Below are 20,846 nucleotides of genomic sequence, written 5' to 3'. Positions count from 1 at the left end.
CAAAACATGGTGAACATTTTACTAAAGGGAAATTTATTAAACTTATTTTTATGTACAACTAAAATGAAGAAGTCCGTCCTTTCAGAACTTATTACCTAAGGAGCTAAAATGGACTAGAAATGAAAATGATATGAAAGATTAAACCTGACAATAACTGTTTACTGATTACGAGCTCAACCTGGCCATTCACTGCGCCAATTAAGCTCAGCGCGCCCTCTAGTGGCCAAGAGAGAAAACTCTCTCACCCCATACACCATCGCTCCTTGCTCCATCTCAAAGGTCTGTGTAGGTTCTGTTTTTCATGGGGAAAACTCAAAATCTGTTTATAAGATCTGAATAAATCTGTAGTTTTTTTTTCCTAAAAATCCTTTTCTAAATGCAATTTGCCTTTAAATACTAAAAAACCCTGAATAACAGTGTTTCAATAAACATAAGATTATAGTATTTGTACAAAAATCCATTTGAATGAATTTCAATTCAAATAGTCTTATACATATGACAGGTAGGATGGTAGTAATTTTAATGATTTTAAATTAAATAACCTTATACATATGACAGGTAGAATGGTAGCAATTTTAATGACTTAAATTAAATTCATATGTCTTATGCATATGAATAAGATGTACATTAATTTAATACACATGGCATAATACAGCATGTAGCATTCTGGGTAGATTCCATCAACAGACCAGGGTATTTTAAAATTATTAAGCATTATAGAGTCTTTGCAGGGTTTTTTTGCAGTAAGTATAAAATACTGAATTTGTCCACAAACATTTCAAAAGTCCACTTATTTGTGCTCCTCTTCAGACGTGGGTGAGAATGCACTGAGAGGTAGTGTGTATGTAGATGTATGTGTGTCCATGTGCTGGCTTGACGTGGCTCATTTCAGCCGGCTGGCTCTGGTGGCTGCTGACTGTGGCCTCTCTGGAGTGTGTGCTCACTGGGGCCCAGTCGAATAATCTTCCCACTGCCTAGACACTCATCTCCCTTATACAACACGGCAAACTGCAAGAGACATGCACATACTGATCGCTGAGTGAATATTACAGTGTAGCATGGTTCAGATCATTATATATATATTATATAATAATATTATAATAATTATTGTAGTAATGAATTAATAATAAAAATGCTACTCCTAGCATACTATCTTTGGGGACAAAAAAAGGGATTTGGAAAACTGCCTTAAAATAGCACAAAGAAACTCCTTTGTACTAAAAGATCAGACTCAGCTATTAAATAGCCTGTAATGAAGGAATAACCGGGGTAACATTCAGCAACAAACTATTTATTAACGTTTTTGTCCAAAATTACTTTTTACTACAATCAGGTCTTAATAATACCCGCCAACCTTGTAAAATTAAAATCAGGTTTGATAGACATCAACGGCAAAGATGGTCAACTTCTATGCAACGCACAAACCTGGCCTGTAATTCAATAATGTAAAATACATACAGTACATTTCAGTAATTTCATTTACCTGTCCAGGGGTCAGTGCTCTCAGTGGCTGCTTTGTCATTATCCAGACCGATCCATCCAGATTCAGAGTCACACAGCAGGGAGCTGAGAAACACACAAACACAGCATTAAAGCGGGATTAACAATGAATCAGAATATTGTGTTTAAAATGATAAAATTTATTTGTTCTTTGCAATCACTCATTAAAATACACTACTCACTACTGTGCTAGGCCACGTGATTATGAAGGTTATGTTTAACTCTAATCTAGCTCTAATCTTGAACTGGATCCTACATGAATTGTAAGTTGCTCTGAATAAAAACATCTGCTAATGAATAAATGAAAAACGTATGGCATGTATTACTAAATTATTATTATTTAGACCAACTGAATTCATGAATCTGATTGGTCAGAGGTTTATTGATGTTTAATTTGGCAGTAGTTCTAGCAAGGCAAATCACAGGTTTATATTAAACACATTATCGTTTTTACTCATTTACAGGGACTTGTATGGCAGAAGCTCCATTTAAAAACTGTATAATCATTGATTTGGTGAAGTTTTGTGTGAGGAGGTGTTTATTTGGTGTTAGTGCTTTCTAACAGTCAGAATTAAACTTTAAGTTTGGCACAGAACAGAGAGGTTTGGACTTTGGCAGTTTCTCTATAACATGACAGGCTACAGTTTTTTTGTCTTATTAACTTTAAAGAGAGAAAAAAAGAGAGATCTGTGAGGGAACAACTGTTTAAAGCTGTCATAAGTAAAAGATAACAAACCAAGTAAAAGTATACACATCACATTGTGACTATAATAAAACGTATGAAGTGGCGTTCAGTAATAAAGGAAAACTTGTAAAATTGCTGTGGTATATGAGGGAAAAAAATACATAGGAACATGCAGTTACTGAAAAATAAGCTACTTTAGGGCGGTAACAGTAACTCCTCTCCACATTGTGCCACATGACATCACCCTGCCTTTGATTTTTTTTCCCTTTATTTAACAGCACACCACAACATGTTTTATTTTTTTTGCATATTATAACTTACTTAAAGGCATCTGGTGGATGAACCTGAAGTGACACTCCATCATCTGTGTGTGCACCAGTTCAGCAGGAGGCTCTCCACTTATCCAGTGGAAGCGATCTGTCTGTAGTGTGTCTCGTAACAGTGCAGGATGGTTGGTAGTAGGACCCTGAAAAAGTGGAATGAGCTTTGGCTCAATTACATGAAAAATCATTTTTAGCTTTTGATAACAAAAAGGTCCCATGAGCAATAAATGGTGTATAACTCACAATAAATATTTCACCAGTCGTGATGTCTTTATCCACCACAAACCAAGGATCTTTTTGCCCTCCTATCCGGGCTCTTTGTCCTAAAGTAAACGTGAACCAACCTGTGGGGAAAATGTACAGTAACATCAAGCACTGGACAAACAGCATCAGTGAGAATCTGGTATATATAGTAGATTAGCCGATATTGCAGTTCCACAAACTTACATCAATAACATATTTATAATGTCTCTTTAAATCCAGGATCAATAGGTGGTATTTCTATGGACCTTCCCATCTTCTGACACATTTTCTAGTTACATTATAATGATATAGAATCTGCTCTGCCCTTCAGAGTCACTGCCCTGTCATCAAGACCTACTGAACTGTACAACCACATATATGTGACGTGTATACTTTTACTTAATTATTCAGGTCACGTGTTTAGAGTACCGTGAAAAACATACACATGTGAACAGAAAATGCTACTGTTTGCTATTAACCTGTAAATATGAGCGCTGTTAGGAAAAAAAGGGAGACGTGGCAACATAATTCGGGATTTTCCACTGAACTCTCGGCTTGGCACAGCTCAGCAACAAACCCAAGGCTATCCGTATCCTGCTTTTAATCAATTTAATCAAAACTAAACTAAACAGTTTTGAAACGAAACCAGGCATGTCTCATTTGATGTGAAAATGTGTGTGTGGCACTGGTGCATTTCTCTCTTACGGAGAGAACCATTAAGCATCAGATACATTGTTTTAATGGCAGTGTATTAATATGATAATATTTTAAAGTTTTAATTTTATTTTTGATTTTAAAGTGAAAATAAAGAGAAGAAAACTTTCACGTAATGGGTACCCTTGCACCAAAAACACAGCCAAGTGTGCCAATACTTTAATTTTCAGTGAAAATACAGAGGGGCATGAGCACAAACCTTATTAATCAATGTAAAAAACACATTCACATACGCAACTGTAATTAGTGACCTCTAGTGCACTGCACTGTTTTGATGGCTGTACAAAATATTAACACTTTTACACATATGTTTTCAGTAGAACATTTAAAGCAGGGATCATCAATTAGATGTAGGGCCAAATACTGTGGGCTCATGGGCCAGACACTGCAAATAAATAATCAACGTAAATACTAACATTTCATATGCATAATAATGCATTTAAAATGCATACCATTTTAAATACATTATTATGAATTATTACATTATATTAATTAAAGATTTTCATTTTAAAAACAATATGAATGCTTCTTGTGCGCTGCTTCGGGTATAACAGAACTGACACCCTACCTAATGCACTATATTTGCTATATAGTCACAGAGAATATGTGGTGGAAGAACAGAGTCAAATTTAACAGGGAAAAAGTACATCTTTTTATTTATTATTTATTTATTTCGTAAAGTCCGATAAGTACCTTTATGCTTTCCCATTATCTTCCCATCTTCAATGGAGACAAAATGTCCAGGTTTAGGCTCTAAATACTGTCACAGGAAAAAGCACATTCGGTCAGCCTCAGCTTTCATGAAATAAGTAGTACTGTATTCCTCTACAGTGTATAAAAAACATACCTGGAGGATAAAATCCTCAAAATGTCGCTCTCCAATGAAGCAGATTCCCATGCTCTATAAGAGACAGTAAGCACGTTCTGTTTGGTGATTCAGGTCACACTGCAAACTGTGCATGCATGTTCATGTTCATGTCAGAAATCAAATGCAAAATGTCTAAAGGATCGAAATATTACAGTACGCATGCTGTATTACCTCTTTCTTCTTCAGTACATGTTGGAACCTTGCCTCGGCTGCTATTTTCTTTACAAATTCTTTAGTGAGTCCAGCCAGTGGAAAGATGGTCCGCCGCAGGGCATCCTGTGAGATTTGGCTGAGGAAGAAGGTTTGGTCTTTAAGGCGATCAGCACCTTGGTACAGCCTCACAGCTAGAAAATAGGAGATCCTTACAAACTCACAGGATTACACTCTACCCATGCTGTTTTCCAAAGAGATGGCGTATGTGACATTATGACATAATGTGATAGCATTACTGCATACATCGCACAGAGACTCACAATTTCTGATCTCAAAACGATCTCTGAAAGTAAACTCTGGAGCTGGTTTGTGTGTCTGCTGGAAAACCTCCTCGTCTTCCTGAGATGTTCTTGCATAGTGACCGGTTGCCATGGCATCAGCACCTGCATAGCAAGCAGAATAGGTTCTTCATCACTAAACATCAACATCACCACTAAACACAATGACACAAAGTATTTGAGCATGCAGCCTCACCTAAAACATTGACTGCGTACTGATAGAAGTGCTTGAATTTGATATGTTTGTTACATATTATGTCTGGATTTGGTGTCCTGCCTTTCTGGTACTCCCCAAGAAGATTACTTCAAGGAAGAAAAAAAAGAAGACAGACAGCTTGTTAAAGAACAGAAATATTGAATCATTGGACCATGATAATTTTATTCATGAAGAGACAAGGGTAAAAAGAGAATGAATTAAATGAATTTGATTAAAAAACAGACTTAAAGAGTAAAAGGAGAATTAATTAAAGTAACTAAATAAAAACAGAATTAAATAACTAAAAAAAAACAATAATACTAACTGAATGCAATGTTGAATAAATGTGTTTCAGAGTGGCTCACAAATAACCAAACTGTGGACAGCACTTGAGTTCAGCCGTCAAAAATACCAATGAAGTACCATACCTAAACACTTCATTCCAGTACTCTTTGACATAGGAGACCTGATGGAAGGGCATATCCAGCATTCGGCACACTTTATAGGCATCTTCACAGTCTCTCTCCGAGGTGCACACGCCCCTCTCATCCAGAGAGTCCCAGTTCTTCATGAAAACTCCTGTAACCTGGTAACCTAAAGTCAAAAGATTTAGCACATCAGCACAATTGAACATATGCAGTGACTGTGAGTAATTACAACAACATATGCTTTTATGAATATGTCTCAAATGCTTCTACAACAGAAAGATTTGACATGATGCTATATTGAGAATATACACCTACTTATAGTACTTTAGTATTCTATACAATATAAAAAGCCATAAAAAGCAATTGGTAAGGTCTTGATCTGATAAGGATAACGACTGACCAATAATTTATCAAAAATAAACAGAAACACTTACTTAAGATACAGTCCTTGGTTAAAAAAAAATAATAATAAATACACCAAGCCCAAAATGGCAAAATATTAAGCTTTTAATGATCTTAACAACAAATCATTGGTCAGGAAATTAGCAAGAATTAAACAGACAGATAAAGGAAGTTAGTATGGGAGCTTTTCCTTTTAATTTCTTTAAATGTTTAAGCCTTGTGGCCCTTGATGGGCTGCATCAGGTGTGGCAGATAACCTAATAATGACTAATCTTTTAAGAAAAAAATATCCCAGAAGATATTTTTGGAAAATTTTGTACACCCAGACATGTGTTAGTTTGAATTTTACATCAAACATTTTAATCATTAACATGATTTTACCTTTGCTTACAAGAAGACTATGCAACTGAATTTCCCTGTTTCTAGTTTTTCCCCCGAACAGTTCACTGCAGCAAAAGTAAATGAGCAAATGGTGGCACAGGAGCTCTCAGGAATGCATTTGTTTAATTCTTGCTCATTTTCTGACAAATGATTTGTTGTAAAGACCATTAAAAGCTTAATGTTTGCCATTTTGGGCTTGATCCATTTTTTGCCCAGGAGTGTAAGTCAGGATACTCACAACACTCACTGAAACATTTTGTTGTTGTTGTTTTTTTAGAGAGCTTGTTTCTGGAATTCTGCAATCTGTTTTATAAATGGTTATTGATATAAAGACAAAACAAATTATATCTTCTATTATCTAATTTCTCAAAATCATTTAGTATAGCACTATTATGCACAGAATATTCTCAGGACAAAAAAATTATTAATGGCATTGTGTATTGTCAAAATGTTATCAAATTCATTATGATTTTTTTTTTCTATTTCAACATATACTTGCCACATATTGTCTAAGTCACAGGTTCCCAGCCCTGGTCCTGGAGTAGCCCATGTCCTCAACATTTTAGTGATTTCCCTACTCCTGATTCAATTACTCAGCTATTTAACAGTCCTCAATGAGTTGGAGCGGGTGTGTTAGAGCAGAGAAAACACTAACTGTGCATGACAGGGGGTACTTCAGGACCAGGGTTGGGAACCTGCTCTCTAAGCATCAGAATCAGATCCTGCTTATGCCTCTGGATGAAATTCTCACCTCTTCGTTTGAGTAAAAGAGCAGCGACAGAGCTGTCCACCCCTCCAGACATGGCACACACGACATGTCTCACTACAGCCATGACATCTACACCAATACCTGATGATTCGTTTTATTTCTGCACAATATGAAATGTATCGAAGGTGTCATGTTCGCATACAGTGCGCCGCCATGTTTGTGGTCCTACACAAAACATTGTCCGATAGGAAACTGAAAGAGTTCTTTGTTTTTAGTACATTATAAAATAAAATAAATATGATAGCCAAATCTAATACATTATAAAATAATATAAATATGATAGCCAAAGTCAATAATAACCAGTGACATCTTACTCGTAGTACTCTGTACATTTAAATCCTTTACAACCGGATCGTGTTTCAGGTCATCATTGTTTTTCTCCCGTTTATTAATATTCACGGACCTGGCTGGGCAGTTTCTTGTCAAATAGCTAGCTGATATAAACAAGCTATAATGTAATCCGTGTGTAAACATAGCTAGGTAAATTAGTAGGGTTTTAAAACGACATCATTGTGTGATTAATACTGTATATATCACACGCGGAAGGAGTTTTCTGCCCGGAACGCCCACACAGAACCACAAACCCGGGGAAGACAATCTGCGGCGCTCCTGCGCTCCTGTAGCCAATAGTCTAGCAAAGGTGAGTAGTGTACATGTTTAGTTAATTCACCAGTAATGCATTTTTTTTAACACGAGTCATTTTGACAAGCTATAGATGAAAGTTAAGGTATGGTTTTATATGGCGTTTATAAAGAGTTGAACTCGAACTTTCCATATTAAAGGATCTAACTCTGATCCAGTAGTGTCGCGCGCTGGGACATCATATTATAGCTAAGTAACTATTTATCAGATCCAGCTTGTGCATTGCATTGCATCGCATTGCATTTGCTCTGGTCTTGAGATCACTCTGCTAAAGGTACTCAGGCAGGGCGACAAGAAAGAAGGATTTAATTATCAGATAAATAATACACTAAAAGAATTTGGAGAAAAAGTGATTGAGAACTGATCTCAAAGCTCAAAGCAGAATACAAGAACAGTCTCTTATCTTATCTCTTATTTTGATCATGCCATGAGATTACACATGCAAATGTATACTTTGGATAATCAGATTATAATAAACATGCATCATCATTACAGGAAGTAATGTTTATTAATGTGCATGTGAACTCTGCATAGACATCTATGTGGATTAACAAAGATGCATTTTGCACGTGCTGCCATTAGTCTACTGCTTCAGTGGGTTTTTAACTGAACCTGTACATGTTGAGCAAAAACAAAAATGACAGCACACAGTTAATAGCTAGTTTTGTTGACCCACTAGTGATTACGCCTGGATGTCTAGTGGCACTAAATGCAGAAAGAGGCCAGGGGGAGCATGACTACAGGAATACAAGCTGCTAGAGGTGCTTTTGAACACTTAATAGGACAGTTAAACAATACAAATACATAATAAATACACCAGATTCAATGAAACCCAATATTTAACATTAGCTAGAAGTTTCTTATTTGGCTAAGCTTCCCAGTATGACAGTCGTTTACCCGAGGAAGCCGAAATTGTGAATATGGTGAATGTGGATGTGAGTAATTGTGCAACCGTGTCATTGGCTTGCACTGTGTTGACGCACTTATGTGAACCAGTTTCTGTGAAATTATTTTTGTGGACCCTGGTGACAATGAGTTTTTCAGAGCAATGTTTTTTTTTAGAGCAAGAGGTCTACAGACAGTGTGGTACTGATTGAGCTATAGTGAACCACACTTTCCAGAAAACAAAAGGGCAAAAAAAAAACAACTGGCATTTCTGTGGCCATAAACATGTCATTCAAAAATAGTAATGGAATAAAATGAATATATAGTCAGGCCAATAATTTGGACATTGCCAAAGTGATTGTTTATTGTAACTGTCTACCACAGTGTATTGGAATTGAAATTTAAAGGAATATGTCAAATGTCATTTACATTATATGTCAATATGCCATTTACATCTAAATCAGGTGAACAGTGTAGGAATTACAGCAACTACATTTCAAGTTTAAGTGTGGCCAAAGCAACTATTGGGTACTTTGTCAGTAACTTTGTTATAAAATACACACACTCCTGTGCAAAAAAAAAGGGGCCAACATTAAGCTTTAATGGTCTAAATAACAAATCATTGGTCAGAAAATTAGCAAGAATTAAACAAATGCACTCCTGAGAGCTCCTGTGCCACCATTTACTTGTTTACTTTAGCTCAGTGAGCTGTTTGGGGGAAAAGCTAGAAACAGGGAAAGTCACTTCTATTGTCTTCTTATATGCAAAGGTAAAATCATGATAATGATTAAAATCTTTCATGTTAAATTCAAACTAACACATATCTGGGTGTACAGAATTTTCAAAAATAAAATTTACAAAAATATCTTCTGGGATGTTTTTTTTTTTTTTTCTTTAAGATTAGTCATTATTTGGTTATCTGCCACACCTGATGCAGCTTATCCAGGGCCTGATAACAAGCCCATAAATGGAACCAGGATTGATAGAGCAGGGAGAGATCTACAGTATTTGTTTCATTCTTGCTCATTTCCTGACCAATGATTTGTTTTTAAAATTAATAAAATATTAATATTTTGCCATTTTGGGCTTGGCCCATTTTTCTTGCTCAGGAGTGTTTATACACATTGACAAAGATACAAAGTACACACACATATGGCCATAAAGTGAGTATAAGTATATGAGTATAAGTATGTGGACACCTGACCATCACACCCATATGTTGGAAGCACACAATTGAATAGAATTTCTTTAATTCAAATAGAATTTCTTTGCATGCTGTAACAGTACAATTTTCCTTCACTGGAACTAAGAGGCCCAAACCTGTTCCAGCATGCCCCTGTGCACAATGCGAGCTCCATAAAGACATGGTTTGCTGATGATGATGTGGAAGAACTGCACAACCACAACCTCACTGAACACCTTTGGGATGAATTGAAATGTCAACCCCAGGTCTCCTCATCCAGCATCATTGCCTGACTGCACTAATGCTCTTGTGGCTGAATGGACACAAATCCCCACAGCCACGCTCCAAAATCTAGTTGAAAGCCATGCCAGAATAGTGGAGGTTGGAATGGGATGTTCAGCAACAAGCACATATGGGTGTGAAGGTCAGGTGTCCTACAGAAGGTACGTAGGAGAGATTGGGGTACATACGACAAAAGATGCCATTTCGCAGTTTTATCCTTCACACAAAACGGATTCCAGAGATGCTTTCTTGCTCTTTCAGCCTCAAGAGAAAGAGAAGAGAAGAGAAGTTGAGCTGAGGTAAGCTGGCTGGCTAACTTGATAACTTATAGGTGTACACTCTTTTTAAAACCAGATAAAAATGTGAATCATGTACCTTAGTCACTTAACTGAGTTTATTTTGGGAAAAATTGCCCAGCATCTGCTTTCTGGTTGTTTTTAAGTTTGGTCAGGTTTAAATTTAAGCTCCACTCATTTTTTTAGGTGCAGGTGTGTACTCTGTCTGAAAATCAGTATGCACTCCTAAATTTAAAAAATCATCTAAAGAGTTATTTTTCTTGCTGAAATAATGAAAAAATTCCTTGTAATGCTATGGTTCATTCCAGAAAGCAGGATTTGTGAGTTAACAAGATACTTTGATAGAGACAATAGATGAAATCCAGATCAGGTGACCTGACAATTTACATTCTGAAACAACCCTGGAAAAAGGGAGATTAAATAGAGTTAAGAATAAATACAGTGTCCAGTGAGCATATAGTAGGTGATGAGTGGTTAGTCACTTGGGGTGTGTGAAGCTTTAAGTAGCCAACCTTCTGCTTAATGCTACAAATATTTGTTTTTTGTCGTCTTAGGCGAAATCGAATAAATTGAAGTGTAGATTTTTTCATGTGTGTGAGAGCCTGCTGAGGCGTTTTGTTTTTTTTAAAAAAAAAAACCTGTACAATTCTAAATTTAAGATCAATTTTACTCTCCTGCAATTAAAAGCAGCTACATGCATTTCAGTTCAGTGATTATTACATGTTGCATTTTACACCCCGTGCCTGTTGTTGGCATCTCACTAATTTATAATCCCTGTTTTTTGTACTCTCCAGCATTTGACTCCACTAAATACACTGTGAGTGCAACATCAGACCCATAATCTACATCTCTAATGCCACACTCCAACGAGGTAAGACACTTGTTTGTGTTTCATGTCAATATTTGCTAATCTAGCGATTGTCTAATTTCAGAACATTTTGCTTTTTATTGCAGCTTCATGTCACTATTTGCCCAAAAGGGAAACGGCCTAAACCTATTTGTATTGGCCCAGACAAGTATAAATGCCAGTTCTGCAACAGGAAGGGGGAGTATGCTGCGCTTGTGGCTCACATACAGACCCATGAGAAAACAGCTATTGAATTTCAAGGTAAAGTGATTAATGAGCTACATATTTTATGACAGTCCGTGGTTAGAGGTTTGTCCTTGATGATAGCCCTGATGATTTTTTTTAGTGCATGTTATTTTGTACACTCATAAAACCACACCATGTCTCTCTCTTACAGAGAAAAAAATCTACAAATGCAACCTAGGATGCAGTAAAAGCAGCCACTACCATTGCTGCTGCTGCAAGAGGACTATAATCTCACGAAATTACTTCACCGAACATATACACAAGTGCGGGTTATCCATAAACGTGCAGGTGCACACACCTTGTAGTTCTTCACTGGTCCCCAGCACTTCAACAGCATTGTCTAGTCACTCTGCCCCACCAATCAACACCTCAGTCCCTATATGCAGTGCCATTAATGGCTCAGAACGTCAGTGCAGTGAAGACAGTGCCACGGGTAGCCCGAATCTCCTTGACATTAAAGTCAAGTCACCCAGTCCTCCATCTTCACCTGCTTCTTTGACTGCCACAGTTACACCCTCTGACAGCCAGGATATTCTTATGTCTGTGAACCCAACCCACAATATCTGTGCTGGTAGTCTCAAAGTACTGACATCAAGGCCCAAACGAATCACGTGTTGCTTCTGCAATTTAATTCTGAACAAGAAAAACATCAAAGTACACATTCAAAGACGACACATGTCGGCTAATCCAGACTTGCTGCAAACGAATGGACTAAGCCATACACACATTGCCTCTGGGTTAGTGTTCTCCATTTTCTGGACTTTATAAATATTCAGAAAATATTTACAGTTTTATTCAAAAATAGATTGATTCGGTCACCAAGCAGCAAGAAATACTCCATAATGACAAAGTTGTGCAAGCTTATTAAAAATGAAAAACATAAATATCACATTTATACAGCACCTAGTATTCCTGGGATAGGCTCTGGATCCACAGAAGCCCTGTGCAAGCTGTTACTGAAGATAAATTCATGTATTCATATTTTTCTCTTGACCCTGACAAGTCTGTCAAGCCCTGCTGCTGAAAAACATCCCCATAGCATGATGTGGCCACTACCACTGTTCTACACCATATGTAGGAATTGGCCAGGTGATGAATGGTGCTTGGTTTGCTCCAGATGCCTGGCATTCAGGCCAAAGATGTCAATCATGGTTTCATCTGACTATAGAATCTTGATTGTCATGGCCTGAGAGGTATATTTCATTTTACTGAAACAGTTACTGAATGTTTTCCATCTGGCCACTCTACCATAAAGGCCTGATTGGTGAGGTGCGGCAGAGATGGTTCTCCTTCTCACAGGTTCTCCAATCCACTCTAGTGTTATGTCAAAGTGACCTTTAGGTTCTTGGTCATCTGGTTGACTAAAGCCAACTTCTTTCTGGTGTGCTCAGTTTGGCAAACAGTTCAAGGAAAACTGTTGGTGGTCCTGAATTCTTTCATATAAGAATGATGGAAGCCACTATGTTACTTAGGGCCTTCCAAGCTGCACTCTTACTGTACCCTTTTCCCTGAGGTGTGCCCTCATACAATCCCATCTTGGAGGTCTACAAACAATTCCTGTGACCTATTCCTCATATTTTTTCTCTCCCTGGAATGTTTAGTGCCAATGCTAATTTAACACACCCAGTCCCTGTTAATCAGTTCTTTAAAGGGGACCCGAATGTTAAATGCAGGAAAGTTAGAGCTAGATGTGTTGATCACAAGGACTGGCACCTCGATATATTTTACCAAATCATGTGCAATTAGCAAAATTTACTACCTCATTGTGGGGTATTGCTTGATGAGTGAAAATTTTTTTAATTAATTCCATTTTAGATAAAAATGTGGTGGAATCTAAATAGTTTCTGTGAATACAGTACTGTGCAAAGCCTTAGGAAAAATGATAGAAAAGCTGTAAAGCAAGGATACCCTCAAAAATAATGAAATGAAAATAAAATGAGCAGTAAACAGTAAAACAACTGTATAGTTTTTCTAAGGAAATTGGCCAGTAGGTTGTTCCAGACTTCTTGCTACAGAGAACTTGCTACAGTTCTTTGGTCTCTGCAGCTTTGATGATGTTTTTAACATGATCTATTATGTATTGTGGTCCATTTATTTCATGAAATACAAACATTTTTGTGTACCTTTGAATTCTTAATTTTATTAAAAGTTCATGTTAAGTCTACTGACTTCTATAGCTGGCATAAAATAGGCATACAAGACAGAATTTATATTAAAAATATAGGGCACATTATACCTTTGCACAGTACTGTGAGTATATGTATAGGCATTAGCACCTAACTGTATGTGTGTGCATACACTTACACATTATATATATTTATTTATTTATATATATATATATATATATATATATAATTATATATACACATATATAATGTGTATGTGTGTATACAGTATACACACTACTGTATATAGGATGAAATGGAAAATGATGGAAATTGTGAATATATTGTATGAGATGAAAACAGTGTGAACATAAATGATTAAAGGATGGTAAACATTTTTACTCAAGATATTTTCTTTGACCAAATCCTTTTTTGCCTATGAGTAAGGGTTAAATACACTGTTTCTGTTAGGAGTTTGTGTTGAGTAAACATTATTGGTAAGATAATGTTAATCAGGTTTACTAATCTAAAATTATGTAAGATATTTTTGGTGTAGTGGGCATTTTGTGTGTATTGCAAGCTACATAGCAAAGGATATAATTGGATTGGAATGCAATGGGTTGTGAACATCTTGCCATTTTGGTTCAAAATTATTTGCTTATAATATATATTAATATTTGTATCCAAGGATTCGTTTCACCTCAAATTTAAACATGCACAATTTTTCTGACACCAAAACAGTGTTACTTGATCAGCTACATTTGGGGTAAGGAGAAAATTGTGTAAATTTCATTTTGGACCAATTTGCTCTTTTAATACACCCATAAAGGCAGCATCACAGCAATAGATGGTATTAGATACGCACTTATTAAAACCAGCCTCTGAGCAATTAATGTAATAAGCAAATATGGCCTCTAACTGAGATTCTTCCCATCCCTCAGCAACATGGAGGACCTGGTAGCAGAAGGCATTACACTCAAGATGCTTAATGATGCTTGGCAGACGGTCATGAGCAGCCCTTTGGGAGTGATCAAAACACCCATGATCCTCTGGAGCCAGACCACACTGCCACTCCATGTGCCCTGTAACGCCTATCTGAAGTTGGAGAACATGCAGAGGACGGGTTAGTTTGTGTTTTTGAATGTTACTGTACAAGAAATCAGATGACTAACGTTTAAACCTAGGTGGTGATTTAAGTGTGTCCAAAAGTATTAGCAAAGTAACTAAATCTAACATATATTTATGTAAATTCAGCTCAAGTTTAAAATGTATTCTGTTTCTTCACCAATAGGGTCATTTAAGATTAGAGGTGTAGCAAATCAGTTTGCCCGAAGAGCCAGTGGGGGTAATTTTGTCACATTGTCTGCTGGGAATTATGGGAAGTCCTTTGCCTATGCCTCTAAACACTACGGAACTAAAGGCAAAGTGGTGATGCCTGAAACAGCTCCCATCTCCAGATCTCTGCTAATACAAGTGAGACCACACTGAACAGAAATGCCTAATGCTTCAAAATGTGATTTACGCAAATCCCATTAATATTCCTTATTGTCATCAACAGAGTTTTGGCATCGAGGTTGAACGAGTGCCAACCCAGAGTCTTATGGAAGTTGTCAATCGATGTGTTCAAAAGGAAAAAATGACTTTACTTCATTCCTACAATGATCTGGATCTCATAGCAGGACATGCCAGGTACAGAACACAATCATCTTAACATACTTTATTAAAGCAGTTAAGTGAAGTTTGTAGTATTTCACATCTCTTTTCCTACTCTGTATGCGGTATAGTCTGGGGTTTGAGATCCTGGAGGTGCTTCCTAATCCTGATGTGGTAGTAGTGTGCTGCGGTGGAGGGGGTTTACTGGCTGGAGTAGCAGCAGTGATTAAGCTTTCAGGTTGTGAGGACACAAGAATTTATGGAGTGGAACCAGAAGGAGGTAAGGTGATTAATAATGTGTATTGGACAAGTTGATTGTGGTGGGAATGTAAATTGATTCTTGAGGTTAATTTGCTCATGTGTGTTCGTTTGTTTTTCACTATTGACAGCATGCACCATGTACAAAAGCTTCATTGAGAAAAAACCTGTTGGCATGGACAGCAAAAGCATCGCCTCTGGTCTTGCACCACCATCTGCAGGTATCATTTATTTTGCAGGAACTATTAATTAGGAGCTTGTCATATTAAACATTATTGGTCATACTCAAGCTTTACAGAATAACCAAGCCTCATAAAAGTCGCTTTTACCAGCCTGTGCATAGCTAAGAAACAATTATTATAGCACAGGGGTATTCAACTAAAATTTGTGAAGATTTAAATACATAAAATTTCCTGCTTACAAAGGTCTGCATAAGCAACTAGTGGTAGAATGTGACAGCAGTTGCCTTTTAATGCTTCACCATTAGTGATTATTTTAAGGCTATAAATAAGACAGGTTGAGGTTGTAATATTTTGTTTCATAGCAGTGCTTCACATTACCAATTTTGACTAATGCCATGCTTTTTGAACAGATAAGATACATACATGAATTTGAATAAACAAAAAAAAATCAAGTAAATAAAATAAATACTTCTTTTCCATTTCTGTCATTTACTTTTTTTTTTTTTTTTAACAAGCCACATTGTCACTTCACCAATCAGACCAGAGAGGGTAACTAAAATAAAAAATCCCAGAAAGTCTGTGACAACTCTTTCCTTTCTCGATGAGCTGCCTCCGGGTAGATATAAATGCAGCTGAATAAATAAGCCACAACTGAGGTTCATATTTAAAAACTTGAGTCTGTGAATTATAGCCAGTTTATTTTCCCAAATTCTGATCACTTTTGCTGCAGTATGTTTGCGAATGCTTAGCTCAGTCCGTTGAAATATTTATATGCAGTTGACTATAGCTATAGCATCTATACTGAGCCATGAGCCCACCCAGGCATGGGGGGAATAAAAAGAAAATAAAGACCACTAGATTTAATCACTGTACACTGTAGAAATGGTGTGTGTTCTCTATGTTCCTTTTTTTAGGTGCCCTGCCATATTCGATGTGTCAGAAGTATGTGGACGAGATAGTGTTGGTGACTGATGATGAAATCAAGTCTGCCGTTTCTGCTCTCTACAAAGCCGGTCTAGTTGTGGAACCCTCAGGATCCGCTGCCTTTGCTGCCCTCGTTAACAACAGAATACCAGACATTACTGGCAGGACCGTTGTGGTAATCCTGAGTGGAGGGAACATCAGCAAAGAAGAGCTTACCAGCTTCCCGGACTGATTTACACAATACCTCTGTCTTTGATTAGCTTAATGTATTACCTGTTGAGACTTTTAAAGATTTTTGAGGAGTGGATGAAGACTTACCTGACAGAGCCAAATCAACATCATTATTTTTCATACATGGAAAACACTAAAATCAAATTAGTTGGTTGCATAATAAAATAAACAAAGTGGTTATACCAAATTTCTGAGTTTATGTTTTTTTTTTTTTTTTCCCCCACTAATTCTCACCTGGAATATCTGCAAGTAAACTGGTTGAGCTCTCACTTTTCCTATAGTCATGTTCCTGTAACCATTTGACCTTCCTAAGAACCACACACATACCACTTTCACTGCCAGGTAGTATCTCTTTCACCAGCATGGAGGAAAGAAAGGTCATCCTTCCCACCTAGAGATCAGGAACACTTATGCTGTTACACTCCTGGCTGTGAATGGCTATAGCTAGGGCTGTAGGACTCGAGTCTTGTCAAGAGACTTTTTCTGTATTGACTTGGACTTGTCCCTGACTTATTGGCAGTTGGACTTGGACTTGTCTCAGAATTTGGCAATGGTCTTGTTCTTGACCAAAAGTTTGTAAAAATAATGTTCATGTTGTCCTTTCCTTTCATATTCATAAAGTTTGACAAGAAATAATTCCTTCTTCTAGGAAAAAACAGCCTAATCTGCACAAGAATGAGTGCATGAATGAAGCCAACTAGTTGAAGTAAATGTTTGGCCTCAAAAAGGATTTGATGATTTGATGGTTTTTGGTCTCGATCTTAACTTGGCCTTGACCCCCTTAAGACTTAATCTTGGCTCTAATTCAGCTAGTCCTGGTCTTGGAATTGACACCGGTGGTCTTGACTACAGCCCTAGCTATAGCATTGCTGCTATTTGAACTTGCAATTTCCTAAGAGAGTGTATCCGATACAGACCTGTATGTGCAATCATCCTGTTGTGCTTTCTGTATATTCTAAGGATTTTGACATACTTTTCTGTTGGAATGACGACTTCATGCTATGAGCATATAAAGAAACAACCCAACTGACACTGTGCTATTCATCAGTAAATTTATAAAGGTAAATTATATACATCAAAGTCTAATGTTTTTTTTGTACATTTTCACTTTTTTCCATATTTTTACAGTTTTTTATGGCTCTACCATAAGTGAATATATTATGCTGACTATTGTTTATGAGCCTGCAAGGTATTGATATTTCACTGCTTTCCTGAGGTACAGATGATTTCAGATGCCTTCTCTTTTAAAATAACACTAACATAAACGAAGCCAAGGGGCACTGTGGTAGTGTTGTTCCCACCAACTTTGGGGTTCTGTCATGGGCTCTCGAATTTTGCGGGTTCTCCCTGTGTCCCAAAACACATCCCTTGATGGCACTGACTACTCAGTGTGTTTGTGTGTGTGTGGCTACCTGCAACAGACTGGTGTCCCATTCAGGGTCTATTCCTGCTTTGTGTCCAGTGTTCTCAGTATAGACTCCAGATCTACCACAACCATGACAAGGATAAAGCAGTTACTGAAGCTGAATAAAGCCTAGTGCATTCTTATTTATGTACTGTAGAAGTGTATTGTTTCCCAAATGGGTTTATAGGGAAAAGACAATTTCACACAGGAGACAGCACCATATCTATTTGCTTGATGAATGATCTATACAGCTTACAGTGTGCATGATGTTAAGGGAACATTAGGGGAACGTTAGAGAACTGCAAACCTAAAAACAACATTCTATTTTCGTAAAAACTTTCCTGGCTAACCAAAAACAAACCTTAAAACATTTTCAAAATTCTAAAACTTTGTTTATTTCCATTTTTTTTAAGTGGTCTCAGACATTTGGACCCCACTGTACAGTATATATTTTATATTTTCAGTTGCACTCTTGGCACATTAGCTACACTCCCTGAGCAGAAAAAAAAATCGCTATATTTTCCTGTGAACTATAACCGCGTATTTTGAGAATTTGGTATATTCAGTGTGTCTCTTTTGCATAGTAAGCAAAACCTGGTTAGCATTGATGAATGGATAGAGAGTCGGACTTGCAACCCGAAGGTGAACCTGAAGGTTGTGGGTTTGAGTCTCAGGTCCAGCAGGGATTGTAGGTGGGGGGAGTGAATGACCAGCACTCTCTCCCACCCTCAATACCACGACTGAGGTGAGACCCTTGAGCAGGGCACTGAACCCCCACCCGCTCCCCGCAGCAGAAAAGGCTAGAGAACTGCAAACCTAAAAACAAAAACTTGGATGGGTTAAATGCAGAGCACAAATTCCGAGAATGGGTCGCCACATTTCACTTCATTTCAAACAACAAAACAAACAAAAATAGCCCCTGCAGGCTGTTGAGACGCCACTGCAGCAGTCATTTTAATAAAGCAGCTACACTTCCTGTCAGAAGGTTTGCAATGATGAAAACGTTTGCAATTCATTATGAACATATCAGTTAGTGAAACAGGGGGCTGGTTTCTTTCTGGTGTAGACAGCTAGCCTAATAACAACAGCGTACACACACACACACACACCTCCGCGTCCTAAATGCGACCGCAGTGTGTGGACGTTAACACGGAGGACTTGCGACCCTGCAGCCAATGGTCTTCCCTCTGATGACGTAGATCCAATAAACCAGTGTCAAGTTTTCCATTGAACTATTTCGTGATTGACAGGCGACCAAAGAGATGATTTTTTTCTTATTAATTTTTCTTAATCACTGTCAGTATCTTCCAAAAAAAGAAAATAAATGGTAAGTTCTTATCAATTTATTAGACGTCTATCTAATACATTTGATTCCTTAACAACAGTGAATTAATAATGTATTATATATAGTCATGGGGAAAAGAAAGTACACTCTCCTTCAATTCTTCAATGTTTTTATTTATTAAGAATAAATGAAAAAAAAAACAAAAAAAAACAATTGTGTAGTCCTCACCTCACTTCTATAACTTCAGGTGACAACACAAAACACATCGGATTTCAATATGTAGTCATTTTCTCCAAAAAATTAAACTCACATTAGAAACCAGGTAAACCGGGTAGTCCTTTGGACTGATGAGACTACAAAATAGACTTCAACTGAAAACCATAATGAATTTCCTGTTTACACAATTGCACTTTTTGACCATGTAGTACACAGTTATAGAAGGGAATTATTTATAATTGCACTATCCGTGTCACCCACATGAGGATGAGTTCCCTTTTGAGTCTAGTTCCTCTCAAGGTTTCTTCCCCATATCGTCTCAGGGAGTTTTTCCTTGCCACTGTCACCTCTGGCTTGCTCATTTGGGATAAATTTACAAGTTTAAAACTTACATCCTGAATTTATATATTTCTGTAAAGCTGCTTTGTGGCAAAGGCCATTGTTAAAAGAGCTATACAAATAAAATTAAAGTGAACTGAGACTAAGGTGGAGATGTTTGGTCATCAGGCACAGCGCCATGTTTGGCGAAAACCAAACATATCACCACAAGCCACTCCTACCAACTGTCAAGCATGGTGGTAGCGGGGTGATGATTTGAGCTTGTTTTGCAGCCACAAGAACTGGGAAACTTGCTGTCAATGAGACAACAACGAACTCCACTTTATACCAGAATATTCTTGAGACAAATTTGAGGCCATCTGTCCAGCAGCTTAAGCTGGGCCGAAACTGGGTCGTGCAACAGGACAATGATCCCAAACACACCATCAAATCGACATCTGAATGGCTAAAAAAGAAAAAAAAAATCAAGGTGTTGGAATGGGCAAGTCAAAGACCTCAACCTCAATGAGATGCCGTGGCGGGATCTTAACAGAGCTGTGCATAAGTGAATGCCATCAATCATCAATGAACTAAAGCAATGTTGTAAAGAACGGGTCAAAATGTCTCCAAAACTATGTGAGAGACTGATAAACTCCTACCAAAAACCTTTATTTCAACTTATTGTTGCTAAAGGTGGTTCTACATGTTACTGAATTATAGGGTGTACTTATTTTTTTCCACCTGGTTTCTGAATGTTGGTTTACTTTTTGGAAAAAATGACTACATGTTGAAATCTGTTTTTTTTTTTCACTTGAGGTTATTTGTTGTTTATAGAAGTAGGTGAGGACCACACAATTTTTATTTAGGCCCTGATAAATAAAACCATAG

At 37.3% G+C, this 20,846-nt stretch overlaps 2 protein-coding genes across 5 annotated transcripts; one reads left to right on the top strand and one right to left on the bottom strand.

Moving 5' to 3' along the window:
* trmu (tRNA 5-methylaminomethyl-2-thiouridylate methyltransferase) lies at positions 1-7,191 on the bottom strand. Its single transcript, XM_026923458.3, has 11 exons — positions 6,983-7,191; positions 5,449-5,614; positions 5,021-5,127; positions 4,807-4,929; positions 4,505-4,677; positions 4,313-4,366; positions 4,159-4,225; positions 2,752-2,852; positions 2,507-2,651; positions 1,484-1,566; positions 1-1,008 (listed from the first exon to the last, which is right to left on the bottom strand). The coding sequence occupies exons 1-11, from the start codon at positions 7,062-7,064 to the stop codon at positions 889-891; spliced, it is 1,221 nt and encodes a 406-aa protein (XP_026779259.3). The 5' UTR covers positions 7,065-7,191; the 3' UTR covers positions 1-888.
* A 217-nt stretch (positions 7,192-7,408) lies between these two features.
* On the top strand, positions 7,409-17,686 carry srr (serine racemase). Of its 4 annotated transcripts, none has more exons than XM_053241874.1 (12): positions 7,409-7,640; positions 9,857-10,153; positions 10,254-10,291; positions 11,083-11,159; positions 11,243-11,396; positions 11,533-12,118; positions 14,428-14,609; positions 14,778-14,959; positions 15,045-15,175; positions 15,271-15,419; positions 15,529-15,618; positions 16,494-17,686. In XM_053241874.1, exons 4-12 carry the CDS (start codon positions 11,142-11,144, stop codon positions 16,733-16,735), a joined length of 1,734 nt encoding a protein of 577 aa, XP_053097849.1. In that variant the 5' UTR covers positions 7,409-7,640; positions 9,857-10,153; positions 10,254-10,291; positions 11,083-11,141; the 3' UTR covers positions 16,736-17,686. The 4 variants fall into 4 exon arrangements, with proteins under 4 accessions (XP_053097849.1, XP_053097848.1, XP_053097847.1 ...); XM_053241873.1 differs by having other exon boundaries at positions 9,838-10,153; XM_053241872.1 differs by having other exon boundaries at positions 9,812-10,153.
* Positions 17,687-20,846: the final 3,160 nt, after the last annotated feature.

The sequence above is a fragment of the Pangasianodon hypophthalmus genome, chromosome 18 (genome assembly GCF_027358585.1).
Source record: "Pangasianodon hypophthalmus isolate fPanHyp1 chromosome 18, fPanHyp1.pri, whole genome shotgun sequence".
Taxonomy (NCBI): Eukaryota; Metazoa; Chordata; class Actinopteri; order Siluriformes; family Pangasiidae; genus Pangasianodon; species Pangasianodon hypophthalmus.
This window is presented reverse-complemented; position numbering and strand designations above follow the sequence as displayed.

Coding starts and splice junctions, on each gene's coding strand:
- trmu (XM_026923458.3), bottom strand. CDS start 7,064: ATGGCTGTAGTGAGACATGTCGTGTGTGCCATGTCTGGAGGGGTGGAC. Junction 2,853..4,158: donor GATAATGGGAAAGCATAAAG/GTACTTATCGGA, acceptor TTTTCCCCACAG/GTTGGTTCACGTTTACTTTA. Junction 1,009..1,483: donor GAGCACTGACCCCTGGACAG/GTAAATGAAATT, acceptor TGTCTCTTGCAG/TTTGCCGTGTTGTATAAGGG.
- srr (XM_053241874.1), top strand. Junction 11,397..11,532: donor AACAGCTATTGAATTTCAAG/GTAAAGTGATTA, acceptor TCTCTCTTACAG/AGAAAAAAATCTACAAATGC. Junction 14,960..15,044: donor CCAGATCTCTGCTAATACAA/GTGAGACCACAC, acceptor TGTCATCAACAG/AGTTTTGGCATCGAGGTTGA.